This window comes from Lampetra planeri, chromosome 9, assembly GCF_965212315.1.
Source record: "Lampetra planeri chromosome 9, kcLamPlan1.2.h2, whole genome shotgun sequence".
In the NCBI taxonomy this organism is placed as follows: domain Eukaryota; kingdom Metazoa; phylum Chordata; class Hyperoartia; order Petromyzontiformes; family Petromyzontidae; genus Lampetra; species Lampetra planeri.
This window is the reverse complement of record NC_136115.1, coordinates 6,556,010-6,574,872: the sequence shown is the minus strand read 5'-3', so window position 1 is coordinate 6,574,872 and position 18,863 is coordinate 6,556,010. Positions and strand designations below refer to the sequence as shown.

At 41.9% G+C, this 18,863-nt stretch overlaps 1 protein-coding gene across 2 annotated transcripts in view; it reads left to right on the top strand.

The window, feature by feature from the left end:
• The first annotated feature begins 7,674 nt into the window (after positions 1–7,674).
• The window catches only part of HELZ2 (helicase with zinc finger 2), a 52,604-nt gene continuing 41,415 nt past the window's right edge, over positions 7,675–18,863 (top strand). For both annotated transcript variants that reach the window (XM_078597530.1, XM_078597529.1), the window contains exons 1-5: positions 7,675–7,781; positions 14,774–15,538; positions 16,740–17,066; positions 17,813–17,996; positions 18,669–18,773. In XM_078597530.1, the coding sequence (XP_078453656.1) occupies positions 14,799–15,538; positions 16,740–17,066; positions 17,813–17,996; positions 18,669–18,773 (1,356 nt within the window). In that variant the 5' untranslated portion in view covers positions 7,675–7,781; positions 14,774–14,798. The remainder of the gene's footprint in view (positions 7,782–14,773; positions 15,539–16,739; positions 17,067–17,812; positions 17,997–18,668; positions 18,774–18,863) is intronic.

The following is an 18,863-nucleotide window of genomic DNA, read 5'->3' as shown; positions in this document are numbered from 1 at the left end:
AATTGGCTCTGCCACATATAAATTAGCAAAATATGTAACTAAACAAATACAGCCCTACATCGGTAGGACATCATCATTCATAAGAAATTCAGAACATCTTGTGAATATGATCAAAGATATTAAACTTAACCCTAATGATATTTTGGTGAGTTTTGATGTGATTTCGCTATTCACTAAGGTTCCAGTGAGCGAGTCGCTTAAATTACTTGATACACTGGTAAAGAATACAGATTTACCAAAAGATATTCCGAAACTCGCTGACCATTGTTTAAATAACACTTACTTCTTATGGAGAGGTGAATTCTTTAAACAAAGGGAGGGAGCAGCAATGTGCTCTCCTTTATCTCCTGCTATAGCAAATTTGTACATGGAAAACTTTGAAACCAGAGCACTTGCCTCGAGCACATTAAAACCATCCTTTTGGTTTAGATATGTGGATGACACTTTGGTTGTCTGGCCACATGGTAAAGATACACTTAACGATTTTCTAAATCATCTCAATGCACAAAACCCGGCCATTCAGTTCACCATGGAAATGGAGGTGAATAACACACTCCCGTTCCTGGATATTTTACTTGGACATGGCCTAAATGGTAAAATAACACACAGCGTTTACAGAAAGCAAACGCACACTGATGCCTATCTGAGTGCGAAATCGCATCATCACCCAGCTCAGAAATCCTCTCTTATCAAGACGCTCATACATCGGGCTAAAACAGTGTCAGATGATGAAAGTCTAGTGAGAGAGATTAAACATGTTAAAGAAGCACTAAGACAGAATGGCTACAATAATGCTCAAATTAACAGAGCACTAAATGCCAAATCACGATCGCAAAGCAACACTGCTGAAAGCGATCAGATTATTAAAACAATAAAAATACCATTTATCTCAGGAGTAACTGACAAATTAGCCCGTGTTTTGCAAAAGCAAAACATTACAGTAAGATTTGGTACAGTACACAAAATTCAACAACTAGTAACGTGCACTAAAGACGAATTACCTAAATTATCAACAGAAGGTGTATATCGGATTAATTGTGTATGTGGCAGATGCTATATTGGACAGACAGGGCGTAACGTTAGTGTAAGACTAAAAGAACACCAGAGAAATATTAAACTATCGCAAACACAACTGTCGGCAGTGGCAGAACATGCTTGCCAACAGGGACACTCAATTGATTTTGACAACGTTGAAGTGTTGTGTAAAACTAGTTACTACTGGCAAAGACTAATTAGAGAATCCATTGAGATTGAGAGAAACAGAAATAACTTTAATCGCTCAGACAGCTACAGGCTTAGTGCGGCCTGGAAGCGTATTATTAAATAAGATGCATTACAATTCCTTATAAGGGAAACAAGCACTAACTGATGATTAATGTAGCATAATCACAATAGAACACATTCCAAATGATTACTAATCTACAACTCGCATCGTAACAATAGCCTTATTACTAATCAAGTATATAATTACAATAACCCCCCCCTCAAATCTTTGCACCTGATGAGTTAATGAGTTAATGATGACGTCACCCTGCTGCTGCTCTATATAAGAACGGGAGACACAGCAGAGCCTCACCATTCTGGCGAATTGCCCGATGATGCTGGATGCAATTACCAGCGAAACGTCGTACTCAAATTGTAAATGTTGTGGTTTCACGCTTCAACACACCGGTGGGCTAAAGCAGTGAACTATTTGTCTTTTGTCAACGTGACACTTTTTTACTGATTGACCGTGTCGGGTGGTGGAGGGTTACGACACATTTATAAATAACGCGATCTAAACCCAAAAATCGTTGATTATGAAGGGCGGCGTCCCAGGGGAGTCCAGGGCTCTAGCTAGGCAGTTTTCAGTCTTCAAGAGTTTACTTAAACATTCTGCCCCGAGCCCTCTGACACATCCCCCTTTATACTCCACCCCCGCTGAGGGGTGGGGCCCCGGGCTGCCTGGTGCGGACGTCGTTGAGAGCACCCCCCCCCCCGTGCACTCACGTAGCCCCGCCCACTGTGTTTGTTTCCCATAAGCTGCCATGCATAACGGCTCTCTCTCTAACACCCCTACACTAGTTTCCCGTGTGATCCCATACATACAGCTCCTCCGTAACACCCCTACATAAATGATGAGATACTCAAAAGTGAGTTCAGGCTGGAAACAAATAAGAGTTATTATACAGGCAGAATATGACTTCTGGAATCCAAAAGGGATGACTGACCATTAGATTGGTCCTTCCATCATACCAGTGAGACAGGCCTGTATCTTGTGGCTTTATCTTCTGGTTTTTCAGGTTTTACCAGGGCAAGTACTTTGCTTCCTTCCAGGCTCTCGGGATTGTGCTGCGTAAATGGACAACAGGTAATAAGGTGGCCAGCCAGTGCTGGTCGACAGGTGCCAAGTTCTTGAGGAATGTGGGGTAGATGTTCTCATTGCCTGTGGCTTTTTTGGCTTTGGTAGCCTGTAGTGCGTCAACAATCTCTTCCCTCGAGTACGGATGGGGGAATGTGGAGCTTGTTGGTAGGCTCCAAACAGTTGCGGTGAGATCTTCATGCACGTCTTATTTGTACTGCTCGTATACTGTGGCTTTAGCACAGGCGAGAAGGTGAGAGGTGGTTTTTGTTTCTGGTGACCTGGGGCACCTTTTGATAGCTGGTATGCTAGCACCACAATTGTAAAGGGGAGGGGGGGGCAGTGGGGGAAAGATGTTAACTGCCTCGCCAAGTATACTGGAGGCATGGGTTCGATACCTACCCTGACGCCTGCATATTTGGAGTTTGCATGTTATCCTCGTGGTCGCGTAGATTTTTCTCCCGGTTCTCCAGTTTTTCCCTCCACATTAAGAAACATGTGTTTAAAGTATGTGGCTGCTATACATTTCCACATGATAAACCACTTCGTTGAGCTATCATCTGTGACCAGGTCGCTTCTGATAAAAGAGCTAAATAGCTCAGTGGGCCTTACCTGGTCAAATAAAAATAGTTTACTGTAGTTTATAGATTCCACGCTTAGCAGTCAGAGTGTGCAAAGTCAAGCTCCTTAACCGTTTCTCACGATCACTTTTGTCAGGCAGAATTTAATGCCTCTAAAAGCGCTGATGATGCCTTTGTCTCATCGCCAATTCTTTTGAACTCCTTCAGGAGTTTGAACTCCTTCAAGAGTTCACCGCTCTCTGGATTCCAGCACGGAGTGTATCGCTTTCGGTTGCCTCTGGGGTTATTTGTTGATGATGGCGGCGGCGGGAAAATTTTCATAGTAATGTGTAGCTGAATTGATAGTTTGCAGAGTGATTTCTGTTACGACCTGGAAGGACAACTATCCATAATAGAAGTTTATTTTTGGGTTAGATCGCATAAATAGAAATGTGTCATTAGATCCGCCACCACCCAACACAGCAAATTAGTAAATATTTGTCACGTCAATAAAGCATGCCAATTTGTTACGAGTTCAGCACTCATCCGTTGTGTGCTGGAGAGTTCACCCACATCATTTACAATTTGTGTTCAACGTGGAGTGGACACTACCTCGTTTTTCGGATGGGATTTACAAACTTGAAATCGAATACGGTGTATAAACAATATATACACGATTTCCCAAAAGGCCAAAGTGAGGGTATAAGGCGTGCGATTAGACACTTCACAGGTGGTCTGCGTGAAGGCAGCCCGAAGACTGTAGTCATAATATTCATTGTATTTTCCGAGTTGAACTATAATTTTGTCACAACAAAAAAAGGTGGAGCAGCACAAACCATTAAACAATTTGTAAAGTATGTTCACGCAATAGTCTTAGCCTGAAGAGATGGTTGTGTAATCCAGTCATGGAACAACGACTCAGTGATTCATAAACCTGTTGCTGAATTTTAGCTCTTGCACAGTATGACAGATTCACATTTTTCTGTCACGTGTCAATTCTGCATTATTGAACCCTGAATGTCACGCACCAAATCTATATATATATAATCGCAAATCTGTCTGTCTGTCTGTGTGTGTGTCTGTGTGTCGCCGGACCATACGCAGTTTCATTGGACGGCGGTTGCCCCTGGCAACGGGTAGCGACGCATTCGCTGCCGGGTGGACGCCATTTTTAATTCCCGTTAAAAATATGCGCACGCATTTGTGGTATAAACTCGATATACCCAGCGTTGCCCGGGGGGGGAAATGCATTTAAAATCTTATGAAAACTTTCAAACATTACATACCAATGAAAAAACAACTGTGTAATTACTTTTAAACCCGACGCGCCAAGAATCGATTCTCTGAATCCCGCAAAGGAATCGAAGGTTGTAGATTCCTTTAGATTCGGACGATTCCCGTTTACTATAAGTTGCTTAAAGTCGATATAAACTGCTACAAACGGGAAATATCCGGCGTTGACCGGGGCAAAAATGTAATTAAAAACTCCTGAAAAAATAAAACAATGAAAATGAAACTCTATCATTCAAAATGTAAACCCCCAACATGCCAGGAATCGATTCTTTGAATCGCACAAAGGACTAATCGAAGGTTGTAAATTACTTTAGGATCGCGCTTCCTGTTTAATATATGTTGCTTATAGAGTTGATATAAACGGCTACGAATGGGAAATATCCGGCGTTGACTGGGGCAAAAATATAATGGTGAGGGCGGTTGTGAGTGGCGATTGTTAGTGGTGATTAGTGAGTGGTGAGGGGAGGTTGAGTGGTGACGGTGAGTGGTGAGGGTGAGTGGTGAGGGTGAGTGTTGAGGGTGAGTGGTGAGTGGTGATTGGTGAGGGTGTGATTGGTGAGGATGAGTGGTGAGGGAGAGTGGTGAGGGTGAATGGTGAGGGTGAGTGGTGAGTGGTGAGGGTGAGTGTTGAGGGTGAGTGGTGAGTGGTGATTGGTGAGGGTGTGATTGGTGAGGATGAGTGGTGAGGGAGAGTGGTGAGGGTGAATGGTGAGGGTGAGTGGTGAGTGGTGAGGGTGAGTGTTGAGGGTGAGTGGTGAGTGGTGATTGGTGAGGGTGTGATTGGTGAGGATGAGTGGTGAGGGAGAGTGGTGAGGGAGAGTGCTGAGGGTCTGATTGGTTAGGATGAGTGGTGAGGGAGAGTGGTGAGGGTGAATGGTGAGGGTGAATGGTGAGGGTGAGTGGTGAGGGTGAGTGTTGAGGGTGAGTGGTGAGTGGTGATTGGTGAGGGTGTGATTGGTGAGGATGAGTGGTGAGGGAGAGTGGTGAGGGTGAATGGTGAGGGTGAGTGGTGAGGGTGAGTGTTGAGGGTGAGTGGTGATTGGTGAGCGTGTCATTGGTGAGGATAAGTGGTGAGGGAGAGTGGTGAGGGAGAGTGGTGAGGGTGAATGGTGAGGGTGAGTGGTGAGGGTGAGTGTTGAGGGTGAGTGGTGAGTGGTGATTGGTGAGGGTGTGATTGGTGAGGATGAGTGGTGAGGGAGAGTGGTGAGGGTGAATGGTGAGGGTGAGTGGTGAGTGGTGAGGGTGAGTGTTGAGGGTGAGTGGTGATTGGTGAGGGTGTGATTGGTGAGGATGAGTGGTGAGGGAGAGTGGTGAGGGAGAGTGCTGAGGGTGTGATTGGTGAGGATGAGTGGTGAGGGAGAGTGGTGAGGGTGAATGGTGAGTGGTGAGTGGTGAGTGTTGAGGGTGAGTGGTGAGTGGTGATTGGTGAGGGTGTGATTGGTGAGGATGAGTGGTGAGGGAGAGTGGTGAGGGAGAGTGGTGAGGGTGAATGGTGAGTGGTGAGTGGTGAGGGTGTGTATATATGTAAGGTTATTAAGAAATATATTTTTCACCCGGGCAACGCCGGGTACTTATGCTAGTTAAAGTATAAAGGTGGGGGGGGGGGGTATTGGGGTCTCTATTTTCTGCACATATCTGCAAAAATAACTCCTACCATCCACAAGACTATACACGGATAAATGTGGATAATAGGATGAATTTGTCACCACTTCCAGATCATTACTCTTACCTATGCCAAAAGGAAACATATATTGAGTGTTAGCACTCTTTAGGCGACCATTCACAACCAGGTGACTTGCCCATGAATAAAATACAGAAAATAGTTCACATTTTCCACGACTTCTGAGTAAATTATATTAATTTAGCACTTCTGGTGGACGTATCCACGGGTAAACGTGTCTAACAGGAAGAATCGATCCAATTGCAGGTAATAGGGATGCAAACTCCCGGACCCGATGAGCCACGTACCGAAAATCTTCATGTGGAGAGGAGCCACAGGAAAATGAGTGGGTTACGTGGGATGATCACTCGCGTTTGTTACATGTGAAAATTTATTTTATTATACATGGAATATTCATGTCTGGATTTGTTGTCAAGTGTCAGTGTCCTTGTGGTGCCCCAACTTCATCAGATTTTCTTGTTTAAAATAAAGTTGCATTAAAATGTAAAGAAATGCCAAGTATCTATCCAGCCACTCTTGGACCTGCACATGAGCCACGGTTTGGCCACCCCTGGTATACTGCATTAATCATGGGATCTCCCTAACCAGTATATCAAAATATAATAATATATTAAAAAATAGCATACGACATTTAGATTGCAACACAATCAATCATCATCGGGTGCAAATGAAAGAGAAAACAAACCTAGTAAACTTAGAAATATAATGCAATACAACACGGATAGTCGGCTAGGTTTGTTTTATCTTTCATTTGTACCTGATGACGATTGCTTGTGTTGCAATCGAAACGTCGTGTGCTATTATTTAATTTATTTTTTTCTATACCTACGTGACTTTACCGAAAGAACCAAAGAGTAATTCCTGCAGTCACGAAAGCGTCAAATCAAGTTATAATAATAGATTTTACCTTTTCTGGCAATAAAACAGGTGTTAAGATGTTTTAACACCAAACTGAAACCTTTTGCAAGGAATCATGTCTGCATTAACCATATATACTTGTGGTGAACATGCAAACAAAAACAACATGCTCTGATGATATACACATTGTCTTTGAAACTAATTGGTCCACACCAGAGACAGCTTTCTTTACCAGAGTTCAAGTAGTTCTCACAACAGCAACATTATGGTGATAAATGCATACATGTACACGTGCATACATTGTAGAAATAGCCATTGAGAGGCAGACACCACATAACGGGTTTGATTGGTCTTCCTTTAAATGTTGTGACACTTTGTGTAATTTTTTAGAAACTACGTCAATGCAGACACAAATGTTTGATGGGGGAAAGTAACTGGCTCACAGTGTCACATCGCAAACATAATATTATCGTACGAACATGTAAAATCTAGTACCAATGAATATATGTTGTATGAATGGCAGTAAATTAAACAGCACCTAATTAAGTATGGCAGAGTGAATGATTAAATAATTTGACAGACATTATGGATAATTTTTGTAAGACTAAAATACTTGCGATAAAATGCTTGCCAAACTTTTCCACTCACTGTAAAATAAAAAAAAATACTTCAGACTTGAATCACTTATAATTTCAATGTATCTGTAATGACTTAAATAATTAAATGTCATCGGCCACAAACGTATTAGTTAAATGGAAGACACACCGAGTAATATATTATATTGCTGAAAAGAATGTGTTAAACATAGCCAATAATTACCACCACTGCACACGAACTCACGAGGAAACATTCAATACAATTCACCTGGGCGGTAGAGCATACATTGCGCCTTTAGACCCGTCAAGGCAAATTAGCATTTCCCAGAAATGGAACGGCTGCGTCACATTGACGTAGCTTGCTAGCCAGCAGCCTTATTTATGCCACATTTACAGGTTGTTGTGCAGAGCGGAGAGAATGCATGGCATGCACACAAGTCTGGACCATCTCGGTGAGTGTGAATTAAGGAATATAATACTGCGCCAAAAGCGCTTGCTAAGATTGTGTGAAGTCACACCGCAACAGTTAAATTACATTATGCCAATGTCGAATTAAATAATAGTTGCGAAGTACAGCATGTCTTTCTAACGTGTTTCTGTTTTTTTATTGCTACAGAGAGATGATAGTTTAATAGAAGGTTAAATGTGCTTTCATTAAAATAACAAGTGAGATGGAGCGCCGCGTAAATAGAATACGAACTCTGTTTTGTGCTCATTCATTTGTCTTCAGTTTGGACATCTTATGACTTTCATTAAGCGAGAAGCACAATCACGTATGAGTGTCCAACTCATACGTGCTCAAAGTCAATTATTTCACGGGGATACATCTATCGTCTGGCTTTGGTAGTATATTTAAGCATTTATTCAATCGTCAAAGTATGATTCCTCCCGAGTAAAAGTTGTTCGTTTAAATATGCTTGCTTAGTCTTGTACCCTCGCATCGCACAGAGTAATAATAGGGCAACAAGTAAAGCTCAATGCAGGCAAGCACAGACAAGAGGCACACTATGGCAACACGAGTGCAGATCACACAGCATAGGTAAACAAACACACACACACAAAGAGCTCACCATTACTCTCTACTGACTGTCAGGTCAAGTATTATTACTGACCTCTCATGAAAATATGTCATACCCACGCTTCACAACCAATATCAGGATTCACAATTGGTTTCGTTTAGGTCCGGTCGTGTGAATTAGCAATAATCCTCCACCACGAAACAAAGAAAGATGTCACTTGGACAAATGTGACAAGTGATTGTGTTTTTTCAGCAAATGTTGTAAAGCAAGCATGTGTTTTTTTACAATGTATACGTTTCTCTGGAAATCACACTCAGCATCATCAGAACTCAGATCTTTTACTTGCTTTTTAACATACCCGTTCTCTGAAGAACATTATATCAGTTGGCACATGACAACGTGATTTGTTTTGCTCTGTCCGGCGATGAAGGGTTATAGCTAATTGACATACACTCCACGATATGACCCGAACTAAACCAATCTTAGCTCATTAAGACTATGAATCTTAGCAGTGTGCAATAGTGGGCAGTGTGGCGAAACAAAAGACCCAGTCAGCCCCCTTTATCGCCCAACATGGCAACAAATACTGAACTCATTTTAGGCAGGGGTTGATTTAAAAGGGGCCAGATCCAGATTCCACCTGCCAATGGCGTTGTGGGTGGTTGAGCGTTGAATGTAGGTGGGCTACCAGGATTGCGTCCCTCCACACCCAAACACAAATTGTAAACAGGCACACCACAAGAACATAATGCACTGTACTATATAACTTTTTCTATATAAAACAATTAACTTGTTTGCAAATATTGAACAGATTATCCAATAATGTCAGTATAACGTCTGTATGTGTGTGTGTATATATACACTGGCCTCAAGGTGCACATGGCCTGGCACAAGCGTCGTGGTGACGTCACCGCCACTTAGTGGCGAATGGCGGTTGTTGTTGTATATACACTGTAGTAGAGTGTGGTCAAAATTTCCCAGCTCAAGGTACTTAAACAACTCGTCTTAAAGGAAATAGGCAATTTTCGTTCACGCATTTTATTTATTCGGTGTAGTTTATAATGCAGAGGTCCTGTGCCGGTGGTAATAGAAGGTACAGGTAACAATGCAGCCCCGTAATTGCTTGCTCAGGATCCCATTTTAACCAGGATAGTTTAAGGCGACTGGAGTCTGTATTAAACTATAAAAGCACATACGGTACATTTACTGTGTACATCAGTGTTCATATTCACGACATATATATTTACCACGTTAAAAGGCCAAACATGCCACAGCTCGCCTCGGGGTCTGTTGAAGCTGTTTGTGGGCACTTCACACGCACATTCACACTCATAGGTTAGCCGTACAGGTGTGTAAGGTGGACATGAGAACAGGTTGGGTAATATTTAAACAGAGAGAAAATGATAGTTACGCCATTGTGCACAAATGGGTCACTGGACAAACATCAAGTGCGAGTTGCCTCAAACATAGAGACACAGTGGTTGTTTGGACTTGATAAGTGAATGTATCTGAAATTAGAAGTACATTTATTCGATGTGAATAGGTTGGATTTGTGAACAGTTATATGCAATGACAGTAATAAGATGCACAAATACGGCTCTAGGGGTAGACAGGAAATTGTTTTTTGTGTATATGTACAATGTACAGTACAGTGTCGCATATCCAACCGACTTATCTTACAAATAGAGTGTACTGGTGTCCAGTTCAGTTTTCACTTAGAACAGCAATTGCACCATAGCATCACATGCCCTTCCTGCTATGAAACAATAACAAGAAAAGTGACCACGGTTGGGAAAGAGCATGCCCGCTTCACGCACACGAAAAAATAAGTGATGTGATGTAAAGCAACATTAGCAGATGGCTGTTAATCACAACATCCCAGATCACGAGACACATTTTTGCCTATATTGCTTAGGTTGCTTAGACCCCAAACAATCGGTCCAAATAAACTTACTTTATGGATAACCTTTGCACAGCCATGGCACCGAAGTTTTACTTTATGTAGTTGTGAAGCCTTTTTTCCTGTCTATATATATCGTCAAAATTACCCAAGAAAATTTGGCTGATGAGTTAAAACATGTTATTAAAAAAAATATACAATACAGTTCCATTATTTAATACAAGGTAAACACAATGGGAAGGCCTACATTCAGGAGTGGATTGAGAAAGGGCTGAAAATTATATTATCTTAAGCACCAGCTGCGACCAAAAGTCTATTTTAAAAAATAGAGCTTGGTAAAAAAAATGGACATGTTGTAACAGGAAGCAACTGTAAATGCAACCAAGTAAAATCCGGAATTAAAAAACCACAAACTCCAAATGGGGGTGATATGGCCGAGCGGAACGGCATTTGCCTAGCGATAGCAGAGGTGCATGGTTCGAATCCAGTGACCGCCCTCATTTTTACTGCCGTCTGTTTCGCAGCGGATATTAAATTTACCCTGACATCATTCGTGAGAGAGTCGGCCCATTGCGTGACAGCATCAGGGTCAACATTTTCCTAATTCAAAATAACCCAATTAGAATTATGCATAGCAATAATCGCCTCCTACTGGCTGACTAATTCTCTGGGTCACTCTTGCAAATGAGACTCTCCTGGTGTCTTGAGTTCTCACCTGGTTCTACAATTTTACTTGAAACACTGTAACAGCAACAGGTTCTCAAGTGCAACAAATGAAACCTGACAAATTGTATACATGCCCCCGGAGTCTGTCAGTTCATCATCCCTCTGGGGTAAATTAAATACTACCAATGTGGAGAAATGTACTGGTTGTCCTAACTTCCCAGGCATTGGATTTTCCTTCACTGGCTAAAGGCTTCATCTTCTTGGTTCTTTCGGTAAAGTCACGTAGAAGGAAAATAATAAAATAATAAAAATAAAACATAATTAAATAATTCTCACGACGTTTCGGCTACAACGCAAGAAGCCGTCCTCAGGTGAAGAATGAAACGCCACCAAGCTTGGAGCGTATATTTAAGCTGGGTTGGAGGGGGAAGAAGAGCGCCTTGACAAAATAATTTGTATATCAAGAGGAATTTAGCATATTTATGGGAAATGCTAAAGGCTGTGAACAGGAGATGAGCACTGCTTCAATGCTCATTGCAGCAATAAATCAGCGATTATTTGAATGTATTGATACATTAAGGCCTTCGTTTTTAGTACAATAGCTGAGTGCATCAGTTTCCACGATATTAAATGTCTTTTCATGGTCTAAAATAGCTGGGAGAATGTGTATTTGATATTCATTTAGCCTCTACATCGTCCACTATTCGAATCTGTATGATACTCGTGAACCATTCAGGACATTTATTCGGGTTCGAAATAAAAAAGTATGTTGGCATCAGGGAGGAAGCAGGTAGTGCTTATGCCAGCTATATAGATTAAATTGTGGCTTCATACTCTTCGTTTTTCGGTAAAGTCACGTAAGTAAAAAATGAAATTAAAATTAATAAAAAATAAAATAAATAAAAATCACGACGTTTCGGAGGCAACACAAGTCTCCGTCATCAGGTGGGACCGTCACAGCCAGATTTGCTGTATCAAGTGATAAAGTATCAAGTGATACAGCAAATCTGGCTGTGACGGTCCCACCTGATGACGGAGACTTGTGTTGCCTCCGAAACGTCGTGATTATTATTTATTTTATTTATATTTATTTTTATTTCATTTTGTACCTACGTGACTTTACCGAAAAAACTAAGAGTATGAATCCTTGCAGTCACGAAAGCTTCAAATCTAGAATTAAATTGTGGCTGTTTGTGTTTCGTGATATGGCACAGTACAGGCAGTTACAGAAGGGTTGTGTTCCTGAGAACGATCCGTATCCCGAATTTTCCGTAAGTCGGAAACTGAACAATTTCCCCCCAAAATCAAGAAAAAACCCATAGCCGGTAACAGTTGTGCCTCCCCTACAGTTTTCTCTCAGTGCTGTATGGCACTGTCCGTTTTCTATCGCTACCTTAATCGTATCGCTGTGCATACACTATGCACATCCTACGATTCTTTAATTTCATCGAATATCTACCCTAACACTAACTCACAATTAAAGTAATGGAACATATACTGTGTCCAGTTGTTTATTAATTCCACGAAACATTTTAATATCAATTGTTAACAGAAAGCAATCACTTCCGAATGTTCGTTTAGCGTGCATTAGACTAGGCCTCGACCTCCCCGTTGGCTGAGACCATAAGAAATCGAAGTGTAATTGTGTTAAATAAAGTACGCACAGTAAACAACTCATGAAATAAACTCAAAATTAACAAAACTGGCAATAGAAACATGGGCAAAACAATATATTTCTGAGCATAGAAAACAAATAGGTAATGCCACGAAAGAAAACGAATCAGGTAACGTTTCAAATAATTCCATTAACCTGATTCCGAGCGAAGCATGGCCCCCTGCCTTACGCCTCTTCGAATTTCTGTAAGTCGGGTCTTCCGTAACCCGAGAACTTACTGTTCCTGTAAAACATGTTGTTATGTTAATGATTGAGCCGCGACCAAACCACAGAAAACTCATTAAATGTGGGTGTAGTACTGTAAAGCATGTTGTTGGATCATCGAGACCCTTCAGATAACCTCCAAAAACTTGAATTGTAAACTCATCAATTTAGTATCTTAACCTACAACATATGATATCATTCATGCATGTGGGTGATGTTATACATCGCAATGAATGGAAAATAAAATGCTTAACATGCATACTAATCACTCACGAGTCAGTACATTGTGGTCTGCAAATGAGTATTTCACGAAAATAAACATTCACTGCGTGTTTCGTATGCAAAAATATGATCACCATGACGCAAGTAAACAATTGCACTGTAAGATAACTTTAATACACATATATGCAAAATATTAGGCCTTTTAAAGTTCTGTAATGCCGTCATATGTTGCGTTCAGGTCGATAAATTACTTTACAAAACAATTTTTTGTTCCAAGAGATATTAATAATGGTTGAATTTCAGGAATTCTGGAAAAACAAGATTTTTGTCAAATGCAATCACGAGGCACACCCAATGCTTTCAAAGGTATCTCCGTGTTTGGTAACACTGAGTAAACACCCAAAAATTAAGTTTCATACCAACGTATTTGTTTAGTCATAGGCTCATAGCTATAAAAAAAATATTTGCATAGTATACACACACATTTGTGTTGAACGAGGTTCACGCAAAGACAGAAAGCTGCCAAACCCCAATACTACAGAGTAAAATTTCGATGTAAAGATTTCGTGACTGCAGGGATTCATCTTCTTGGTTCTAATTATGTTATTATTTCCCTTCTACGTGACTTTACCGAAAGAATCAAGAAGATGACTACAGAGTCAGTTTACAAGTGGTCCAGGGCTCAGCTGTCATGCAAGCCAAGCATTTCAATTAAACGACTACGACACCACCTGCACAGGGATAGTTTAATGGTGTTAACAGTGAGTTACCCCCTTGCCTGACCCCACATGGTTATAGAAAATAAATGTTTGAATAATGAACGTAAATATTTGAACCCAATTGTCCATTTAGTAACTGCAAGCGAATACAAAAAAAATCAAAGGAAAGTTCTACATGCGTCACGTTATTTGTTTGCGCTCGCTGGTTACTCTTGAAAACCGCATGGTTTACGATAAAATGAGTTTAGAAATGTATTTTATATCATTTCTACGTTACAATATGGATTGAAAATGTATCGTAGTTATTTTATATTGGCAAATTCACACGCGATTATTCGCCATGAACCTCGTGCACGATATAAGTTCACACATTTATAAATAACCTCACGTACCCCCCCCCCGAGATATTGCCACGTGACCCCCAGGGGTTCGTGTACCCCCCGGTTGACAACCCCTTCAGCCACCAGTGTCGTGAGCGAGACATGGCAGGGTCACAGCGGGGATCAGTTGCCCACACATTGGGCCACCACACGCGTCCTAGCTACCGGTCGACTAACTGTGCTGAACTCATATCATGGGACCTTTTTCTTTTTTTGCCAGTATCAAAGTAGTGTTCGCCTTTTGGCGTTCTCTGGTCTGACACTGGTGAGGCGAGGTCATGAAGAAGGCTGCCTCTGATGTGGAGGCCAATCGGTTTCAAAGACAGTGCCATATATTATCGGGGCATGTTTGTATGCATATTCGACCACAAGCATGTGTGGTGGAAATGCAGACTTGATTCCTTGAAAAAGGTTTGCATTTGGTGTTTGATCATCTTAACACCTGTTTTATTGCGAGCAAGGGTAAAACGTATTATTGTACCACCTGCATATCTTCTACAGTTAATAGTAAGTCGAGGTCGATGGTTGCTATCTTAATCAATGTAAAATGGGATGTTGTGCTTTTTGTGAAGGCATGTACAATTATATAATGAGCTGTGAACGCGATTTTTGAACTTGAATGTCACTGAACATTACTTTTCTTATCATCCAACATGCAGGTAAAGACCAAACTGCGCCCGCAAAATGGACGGGTCAGAAATCTGGCTCGAAGAGCTGGAGAAAAAGCTCTTGCATACAGTCGCCTGCCAACAGTGCTGCAAAACAATTAATTCCATCGATGTTCAGCTATCACGCCCGAATGCTCACCTGTGCAACGGTAACACGCTGCTCGTGAAATTTGCAAGCAGCATAAAAAACAAAGGTCAGAAGAACGCGCCGGCAAAGCACGACGTTTGGAAGATAGTCCGACGTCGGCCGACTAGTTGTCAGCCACACAAATACGTCGTGTGCTGGCATTTTGACCTGAAAGAAGGCTGCTCGGTGCATCGAGCCAGGTGTACGTTCGCATGGTCAGAGGAGGAAGTCGCCCTTTGGAGCTTTGAGAAAAATCACATGTGCACTCAGGCACAGATGGTCGAAGCTGCACGAAGGAAAATCAGAGAACAAAGTTCAAAGGGCATGGCATCCACCGGTGCCACTCCTAAACAAGACACAATCTCAGAGGTGGCAATTAAACAAATGGATGAGTTTGGTGGTATGTTCAGAGAAATTTGCTGCCAGTGCTTCTATAGTGTGCCGCAGGTGATCAGTGACGACGCTTGCCGTCGCCTGATGCCGCACTGGCCTTGGGAAGGTCTGCTGGTCCACGTGAGCAAAACAGATAGGTCGGTCAGTTACAAGGAAGTCCGTCCTCTCAATGACAAGTCAAGGTTGGCACCATGTCACTATGCTTTGAAACAACACCATTGTCCAAAAGGTGAAATGTAAGTTGTCCGTTTTGTTCAGACTTTCATGATTTTCACGTCAGATTACTGTCTATGCAAAGATGTAAAACAATTTTATCATCTTCCTTCTGCGATAAGCAGTCGTGAGGGTTTTTTTTCTGTAAAAGATAGACATGGTAGATATATATAACTTAAACAGTGCCCTTATCGGTACGATATTATCTGTGAATTAGCATTGCACCAACACACCATTGACTGTACAACAATACATCCATGTGTATTGGTCTTCAGATGAACAATACTGTATGGCCCTTTATCTCACCACAAACTGCTGCAACTGCTTGACTTTAAGAGAACGCAATACACTAAGCGTCAAAACATACCGCAGCACCGATATCGAGTACTGTACTGGTTGACACTCCAGGCGATAAACCTCACCCAATGCCTCTTGCATTGTCGAGACAGCCTTAACTGCACTTTTACAACTGGAGACCACTAAAGTCCCCATGTCGAGTAATGATCAGTGTGACTGGTATGAGGCTATGGAATGTACTGCTGCCGGAAAGTATTTTTTGTTTTTATCAGAATATAACCGTCGGCTTGAAGTCAAAGGTCTAAAAGGGTACTTACACTAACTCAGTAACTCAGCACCATTTAGTGTTGGTGACTGAACTAAAAATCACCCAATTATTCACCTGTAATGTGCACCACTAATTTAAAACTGCAGTACTTTGTAACTGGTAAATAGGAAATACAGATGGCTGCAAAGAAAACAATAAGTAACTCCATAATCTGCAAAACGTGTTTAAACAATTGTGCGTAAACCACGCGCTAATTATTCACAATACTCGTCAATGACATGCAACACTTAATTTGAGCTCATAAGATCGCACATTGAATGTATGTTTTAGTACACAGAACAATGATATGCATGTGGAACGCAAACTCCATGATTCTGTATGATCATGGTGTGTTTAAGATTGTTCCACAGAATGGACTCTTAACAATTGACGTGGGGGACAAACGCCGCAGGGCATACGTGCGATTTCATTCCACTTATTATCATCGCGGATAATAATAATAAAATAGTGCCCCAGGTAATAAGAGTTTTCACATACCCTGAAGCTCCTGCGAACATTCGGAATCGTGGGTAACAGAATCGCGGGTGAGTCCTCTTGGACTGCAGCACCAGCTCGGTTACTGTCACACTACGATGTTTTTCTTCTTTTTCTGATCGCAGATGTCCGCACGCACACAATAATGTTGAGTTGTCCGTATGGAAGGCTGAAACCTCGGACAGATTAAATCGAGCGCACCTCTTAAAGCTGTCGAATCAGATTGCCCCGGCGAAAAAGCACGCAGCGTTACCCACGGACGCGAAAGAGAAATTGCCAGAACGCATCTATTGCTGCTTCTGCCTCGTCACCTGCGAATCGCCGCAACAGTTTGCTGCCCACAAAACATCAGCCGAGCACAGGCGCATGATCGCCATGGACTCAGATTTGGATTGGCAGCACAGAAGTCCACCACTGAATGTCACAAACGGACGCTACACAACATGTATCCGGTGAGAAAGATATTCGGATACAATGATCGGTTTATTTGTTTGCTGTGCTTGGCACATTATGAACAAAAAATGTGTTATGAATTAACAAAGTGGATGCGATGATTGCTACAATTTGAGCATTTAGTCAATCTGACGACTGTGGAATTACAGGCAATCCAATAAACAACCCGCACTTACCAGCGTGGTGAAGTATGGCAAATCAAACCTTATGACTGATACGGCGTTCGGAGGCCATCATCCAGTGGATTAACAGAGGGACGTGCATCATTATAGTACTTATTTTTAAAATGTATTATTACTTAACTGAAAACACACGTAAAATGTATTAAATGGGTTCGGACATAGTTTACACGATAGTGTAGAATGTTTTTTTCTCGTCAATACAGTATGGCCATGGGTTGGATTGGATCCAGCAGTGTGTTGTCAAAGTGCGGTGCATCATCATCATCATTGTTATCATCATACCTGTCCACTCCTTATCAATCCCTACCTTATTGCAGACCGATTCAGACTTTATTGGCCACCCCGTGCCCTTATACATCTCAACGTTCATCCTACAGTCCCATCACATGGGAGAAACACACAAGCAGATAGACACTAACACGTTTTTTGTTGCCCGCATTGAAACGTCTGTATGCCGTATGGACCTGAAACCCGATTTCCCTGCACAAAAATACAGGTTTAAACCGTACGGGTCGACAGCTATGCATCATCATCGTCGTCGTTGTCATTGCTGTGTCGCGCAGTGGAGAGGAGTGCGAACTTGGCCGCGAATGCCCCAGGGCGCACTCGACGGAGGAGCTGCGCGAGTGGGAGAGCCGCCTCAAGCTGCGGCAGAGTCGGGCGACGAAAGCGCGCCGGCTGGGTCTGCAGCCCTACCGCGAGCAGCTGCTGGACAAGTACGCCTCGTCGCCGGCTGAGGTGTCCGTGGTGGGTCAACGCAGATCCCCCAACGGCGGTCTCCTGAGCGCAGTGAGACAGTCAATCTTGATTTGAAGCTTTCGTGACTGCAGGAATCCATACTCTTTGGTTCTTTCGGTAAAGTCACGTAGGTATATTCTTAGGTTTTTTTGGTAAAGTAAAGTCACGTAGGTAAAAAATTAAAATTAAAAAAATTAAAATTAATAAAAGTAAAATAAAAATAAAATAAAAATAAAAATCACGACGTTTCGGAGGCAACACAAGCTTCCGTCTTCAGGTGGAACCGTCACAGCACAACAGCTGTTTCAAGTAAATGAGAGATTACAAGAGATACCACTCCGTATATATAATGGTTCAGGGGGAGGGGGGAGGGCCAGGAACGGCTCACTTTTTATTATTATGGTAAGGTGCGGCTTGAGACTATGGCTAGACTACATAACAAATGACTGAGCCTTTATTAGGTATAAATAAAATAAAATAAATCACGACGTTTCGATCGCAACACAAGCAATCGTCATCAGGTGGGACAACTACAGCAATTTACCAATTTTAAGATGATGATGATGACGATGCACATAATTGAGTGTGAAATGTCTTCACGAACAACCGTTACCCGTGTCAAACATTTTTTTCATTGCATTGTAGTGCTGTATTAAAAGACGGCTGTGTTTTTTTTTATAGATTGCAGAGAAAATAGACGATGTCACTGTGAAATGCCAGAAAAGCTTGAGCAAAACCTGCCAACTACGGCACCATATTTCATGGGCATTTAATGTTACATCGAAGGTACGTTTTCTCAAATTGAACAACAGTTGACATTGATGCCAAGAATAGTAAAATAGTTGTTTTGTGTTATTGAGCAAATGTCGGAGTCAC